At 42.8% G+C, this 6,727-nt stretch overlaps 1 protein-coding gene across 1 annotated transcript in view; it reads left to right on the top strand.

Moving 5' to 3' along the window:
- Positions 1 to 6,727, top strand: part of Apaf1 (apoptotic peptidase activating factor 1) — an 83,073-nt gene that overhangs the window by 14,964 nt on the left and 61,382 nt on the right. Inside the window, exons 6-7 of the mRNA XM_013019001.1 lie at positions 5,931 to 6,043; positions 6,175 to 6,306. Of these exons, the coding sequence (XP_012874455.1) occupies positions 5,931 to 6,043; positions 6,175 to 6,306 (245 nt within the window). The remainder of the gene's footprint in view (positions 1 to 5,930; positions 6,044 to 6,174; positions 6,307 to 6,727) is intronic.

Raw genomic sequence — 6,727 nt, forward strand, 5'->3', positions numbered from 1 at the left:
CCCAGGGCCTCATGCATACAAGGCAAGCGCTCTACCACTGAGCCACGTTCCCAGCTCCGTGGAAGGATTTTTATTTCTTATGGTCCTGGGGCTCAAACCTATAACTTTATATGTGTTAGGAAGTGTTCTACCACTGAGCCACATTGTTAGAAGGTTATTTATTTTTTATTTTTTGTAGTAGGAATTGAATGTCAGACCTAGCACCTCAGGCCTAGCACATGGTGATTAAGTACTCTTTAACAGTGAGCTACATCTTCAGTCCCATAATATATTACGTACTTAAAATTTCTAAGACAGTAGTTTTTTTTTTCCCCCAACACTGGAGAATAAACTGAGCTCCTCAGACATGCTAAGCAAGTATTCTGCCACTTGAGCCAGGCCCCCGGCCCTTTTTGCTTTAGGTCACTTGAGTTCAGGGACTGGGGTGCTGTCCCTGAGCTCTTTCGCTTGCATCTAGCACTCTATCACTTTGAGCCACAGCTCCACTTGTGATTTTCTGGTGGTTTTTGGACATGAGTCTCAGGTCCTTTCCTTCATGTCTTTTGAACCATGATCCTCAGATTTTAGGCTCCTGAGTAACTAGGATCACAGGTATGAGCCACCAGTACCCAGACTGGCTTAATTCTTTTTTTTTTGGGTTGATCGTGGGGCCTGAACTTAGCCTGGGCACTGTCCTTCAGCTTTTCAGCTCAAGGTAAGCGCTCTACCACTTGAGCCACAGTGCCATTCTGACTTTTTCTGCTTATGTGGTGCTGAGGAATTGAACCCAGGGCCTCATGTATTCAAGGCAAGCACTCTACCACTGAGCCACCGTCCCAGCCCCTGGCTTAATTCTTGAATGACAGCCTTCCTAACGTTTTGTCTTGGCTGGCCTGAAATTGCAGTCCTCCTTATCTCTACCTCCCATGTAACTAGGATTATAGATATAAGCTACCATACCTGGCAGGAAGGATTTTTAATAATACCAGTTGTTGGAATGCCTTAGTTTTTATAGTTGTGTGTGTGTGTGTACATATATATATATATATATATATATATTTGTATAGATTTGTTCTTTCAATAAGGAATTCAATAAATACTCTATAATTATTATGCCAGGGACTATTATCAACTAAGTTACAGTTTTCATTCAGCCGAAAGGGAGACATCACTTTAGTTGTTGCTTGTGTTAAGGATATAATTTGACCCACAACTCTGAGAAGCAGCAAAGCAGCCTGAGTGGCTAACCCTGTTATTAAGGCCCCGTGAAGAAGCTGGACAGTCTTCCCTGAGCAGGTTGAGCTCTTGAGACCATAAGGAAGGCCACCCCTATCTCCCACAAATGTGGATAGGAACCTCATCTAGACCCTCTAGTGTGGCATGGCTCTATCAGACACTGGAAGATGCTCTGCCCTGCTGCCAATCATTCTGAGTCTTGCTAATCTGGGCATGCTGTAACATTTTTCTCCCCACAGTAAGTTCCCCTTTTCTGCTGCTGTGTCAACTGTGCTTTACCTGTACATGTCTGTCAGAACTTCCCCCTACCTTTATGACCCATGGGTATGTGATGATTAACCCACACTCAAAACTGGACCTATCATGCCCAGAGATTGCAGCCCCACCTAAGAGATCTGAATCTCAAATGATAGAACGATCCCTCAAACCCCTGTAGTTTTTAGGTCACTGAGATATCCACAGGAATTACATGCATTCTCCTCTTTGGCTAGATGAAGGTCTAGCCTTCTCTTACTTCAGCAGGACCTTCCTTCATAGTTGTGGCCTTTCACACTATGGTGTTTCTTTCTTTAAATTTTCAAAATTTTTATTTTTTTTCAGTCATGGGGCTTGAACTCTTCAGGGCTTGGGTGCTGTCCCAGAATTTTTTTGCTCAGGGCTAGCACTCTACCACTTTGAGCCACAGTGCCACTTCTGGTTTTCTGGTGGTTATGGAGATAAGAATCTCACTCAGGTCCTTTCCTTCCTGGGCTGGCTTCGAACCGTGATCCTCAGATCTCAGTCTCCTGCATAGCTAGGATTACAGGCATGAGCCACCAGTGATTGGTTACTGTGGTCTGTCCCTCCCTCCCTCCCTTCCTCCCTTCTTCCCTTTCTTTCTGTCAGTTGTGGGACTGAACTCTGGGCCTGGGTGCTGTCCCTCAGCTCTTCAGCTCAAGGCTAGTGCTCTACCACTTGAGCCACAGCGCCACTTCTGACTTTTTCTGCTTATGTGGTGTTGAGGAATCGAACCTAGGGCCTCATGCATGCAAGGCAAGCACTCTACCATTGAGCCACCTTCCCAGCCTGACTGTGGTGTTTAATTACAGTTTTATACAAGGTGTCATAGTCAACAACAGTTACAAAAGAAAAGCCCCCTCTTTTACTGTCTCAGATTTTCATAATTTCACCCTTACTGTTAACATAATCTCATAGGTGGTATTCCCTAATATGTTCCCTTTTTTTCACCAATAAACATCCTTTTTATAGTTAAGTGGGCATTGATAGTTCCTTTCGGTTTTACAACTCTTCCATCCCTTTTGTGTGTTCTTGCACTATGGCTGCATTCACCTCCTCTAGAAAGGGATGAATAACAAATGCAAAGCCCCTGGAGTGCTTGATGTTGGCTCTCATGTCACCACATAGTCGTCCATCAGTGTCCCCTTTGCCTAAAGTGTCATCTCAGATCCTCATCCATTGTTTCAAAGCTCAGCCCTCTGTGGAAGAGTTTCTGCAGGTTTGTCAGGGGACTCTGACTTAAGACATGACAGCAGGGGGAAAAGAAACTTTAATAGTGTTTCCTTGACTGTGTCCATGGGTGAAATGAAGTAAGCTTGTGAATGTATCCCTTGAATGTGTTAATTAATTTGGTCTGAAATAATTTATTGATGATTTTTCTGTTCGTGTTCATCTAAGATATTGGTCTGCTTCTCTTTCTTTTCATTACTATTCAGTTTTGGTACCAGGGTAACACTAACTTCATAGAACGACTTTGGAAGAATTCTGGTCCTGTTTTATGCAATACTTGCAGGAACATTGGCATTAGCTCTTCTTTAAAGGTCTGATAGAATTCTGCAGTGAATTGATCTGGTCCTGTGGTTTTCTTTGTTGGGAGACTCTATTATTGTGTCAGTCTTATTGCTCATTATACATCTGTTTAATTCCTCTAATAATGCCATCTGTCATGTCTGGAAGTAAGTAGTGGTTTGAAGCTGGAGTCTTATATTTTCTCTCTGCTCTCAATGTACAGTTTGGTGCTGTATGTGAGCTGAGGGAATGGCTAGACAAGGCTGTCAGGACTGTATTCACTTTAGAAATTTCCCATTTTGGTATATACCAGGAACACCTGTTGGCCCCAGTGAGCTTTGTCGCCTATGGACCAGACAGATTCCCACTTATTCCAAAGGCCTCTCAGTTTATGTGCCAAGGTGTAGCAAATGTCTAAACCAAGGTGTGTCCCTTGAATCCATTGGGGAGGTAGGGAAGCAAATGGAACACTGAGTCTGCACTGGAAGGGGAAGACCAAAGGAGCAGGAGCTATGCCTCTGGTCTCAGAGTTTTCAGACTCTTCTGGTGGTAAACCACCTGGCAGGAGGGAAGAGGCTGCAGAAACCCAGAGTTACATTACTCCGAAGTCTGAGCAATCCATGGGCATGGATTTGGACCATCAGTCTCCACAGTAACTATCATGTGTAATAGATAGGGCTTTTGCATTGCCACAGAGGGCAGGGCCACTGATCACTGTACTCTGCACAGTACTTCTACTGCTGCTTAAACTTCTCACGAGTCCGTGTCTGACCCTCCCTTTCTCCATTATTGCCTCTTTGTTTCATCTCCCACCCAGACATCGTGACAGCTTATCTTCAGGCTTTCTGACTTTTGATTGTTTCTTGTTTTCAAGTCCCTCAAGTAACTTGGTCTCAAAATATAGGCCATTCTGTAGATAGTGTCTACCTATAGCATTTGGAGAGATGAAAAGTGATGTAATTCATTTCTTTTCCAAATACTAGCTGCTTGTGCAGAAGGAGTCTCTGTCACACTAAATCCCTGCACTGGATTTAAGATTTGTTAGCTATTCCTATGGTTAGGTCTGCTAGTTTGTTGTCACCAGGTCTGCCTGGATAGATGGCTGCATGGCTGGATGTGCCTGGTTGCAGTCACATGTAATCCACAACCTGTCACTATTAGAACTGGAGACTATTTCCTACTCTATTTTGTGTTGCCTATGTGTGTTTGTGTGCTTACAAGTTTCTCTATGCTTTTTGCTGTTCTGTTACCTCTTTGATTTCTGATACTTTTTATCCCCTAGAGTATCTGTTCTTTGCTATCCCAACTGTTTGTCATTTCAGTCTTATGGAGAAAACTTCTAGTCTTCCATCTTTAACCTTTAGCACTTCTTTTTAAAACTTTGTCATTATTATTTTTTTATAAGTAGCAGTACAAAGGGGTTTCAGATTTACAAGTCAGGTTATGAGTACAATGCAGCTTAATCGGTGTCACCCCTTCCATTGTTCTCCCCGATCTTTACTCATCCTATCCCTGCCCTCACATTACATAGCTCAATTTCTACATAACATACATTGATTTGTTTTTGTTTTTGTTTTTTTTTTTGGCTGGTTGTGGGGCCTGAACTCTGGGCCTGGGTGCTGTCCCTCAGCTTTTCAGCTCAAGGTGAGCGCTCTACTTGAGCCACAGTGCCACTTCCGGGTTTTTCTGCTTATGTGGTGCTGAGGAATTGAACCCAGGGCTTCATGCATGCAAGGCAAGCGCTCTACCACTGAGCCACCTTCTCAGCCCACCTACATAACATACATTGAATATAGTGCTGAGTTCGCTCCCTCTATTGCGCTCTGTCATGTGTGTGCTCCGTCTGTCCCAACAGAACACGTTTCAGCTTCCTGGTATTCATTTTGTCAAAGGATTCCTTAATTGCTCAGAGGAGTTACATCATTGGACTCCTATCTTAAGTATACCATTCTTTATTCAATTTGTGTATGTAAGCATATATAATCACGTGTCTTTGTATTTTAGAGCTAACTTCCACATATGGGGTGTTTCAAATAAACTTTATTAATGATTTGCTATATAATAAATTCTACCTCCAACTTTTTTTTTTTTTTTTTTTTTGGGTCCGGTCATGGGGCCTGAACTCTGGGCCTGGGTGATGTCCCTCAGCTCTTCAGCTCAAGGCTAGCACTCTACCACTTGAGCCACAGCGTCATTCCGGCTTTTTTCTTTTTGCTTATGTGGTGCTGAGGAATTGAACCAGGGCCTCATGCATGCAAGGCAAGCGCTCTACCACTGAGCCACCTTCCCAGCCCATACCTCCAACTTTTTATTAGCACCAATTAGTTGTACAAGAGAGTTTCAGTTTGATTTGTGCACATGTGCATAAAATGTACCTTGATCAGATTCTGTCAGTCTCTCCAATTTTCCCTTCTCAAACTAATCTCAACAAGCTTCATGGGCTGGGAAGTTGGCTCAGTGCTTGCTTTGCATGCATGAGGCCCTGGGTTCAATTCCTCAGCACCACATAAGCAGAAAAAAGCAGAAAGTGGCACTGTGGCTCAAGTGGTAGGGCGCTAGTCTTTAGCTGAAGAGCTGAGGGACAGCGCCCAGGCCCAGAGTTCAAGTCCCATGGCCGACAAAAACAACAACAACAACAACAACAAAACAAGCTTTAGGGAAGGGGAAACAAAGGGAGGAGACAACAATGCTTGATAAGAAATGTACTCATTATCTTGCCCATGTAATTGTAACTCCTCTGTACGGTATTTTCACAATAAAAAAGCAAAAAAACAAAAAAGCAAAGAAACAAGCTTTCGCTGTGGCTCAAGTCGTAGAGCGCTAGCCTTGAGCTGAAGAACTGAGGGACAGTGCCCAGGCCCAGAGTTCAGGTCCCACGACCGGACCCCCCCCAAAAAAAAATTTATTTTTCTTAATTTTTTTCAAATTAGGTCTCTGTTGATCTTGGATGATGTTTGGGATCCTTGGGTATTAAAAGCATTTGACAATCAGTGTCAGATTCTGCTTACAACCAGAGACAAGAGTGTTACAGATTCAGTAATGGGTAAGGATTACTTTTTAATACTTTTACTAACGTAGGCAGTAAATTAAGGGTATTAAAGTATTTAGTTCAGCTGCATACAAATATGTGCCACACCAAGTTACTTATTACTGTGTCTTACCATTTTGTTGCAGGTCCTAAATATGTAGTTCCTGTGGAGAGTGGCCTAGGAAAAGAAAAAGGACTTGAAATTTTAGCCCTTTTTGTTAATATGAAGAAAGCAGATTTGCCAGAACAAGCTCATAGTATTGTAAAAGAGTGCAAAGGTATGATGAGCTGGGTTACAGGGATACTCATTCTCTCTTTGTGAATTAAGCTAATAAATGTGATAATTTAGCACATAAAAATCCTCTTTAGTTCTAATTTAGTATTTTAGATTATTCTCTGATACCATAAATGAATACAGGATATTATATTATTTGTTCACTTATTAATATTTAGCATGCATTTCCAGTATGCTGTGAGTGTGTATGCTGAAGTGAAAACATGAGTAAAAACAGTGAAAAAGGGCTGGGAAGGTGGCTCAGTAGTAGAGCACTTGCCTTACATGCATGAGGCCCTGGGTTCGATTCCTCAGCACCACATAAGCAGAAAAAAAAAAAGCTGGAAGTGGCGCTGTGGCTCAAGTGGTAGAGTGCTAGCCTTGAGCTGAAGAGCTGAGGGACAGTGCCCAGGCCCAGAGTTCAG

The sequence above is a fragment of the Dipodomys ordii genome, unplaced genomic scaffold (assembly GCF_000151885.1).
Source record: "Dipodomys ordii isolate 6190 unplaced genomic scaffold, Dord_2.0 Scaffold3, whole genome shotgun sequence".
In the NCBI taxonomy this organism is placed as follows: Eukaryota; Metazoa; Chordata; class Mammalia; order Rodentia; family Heteromyidae; genus Dipodomys; species Dipodomys ordii.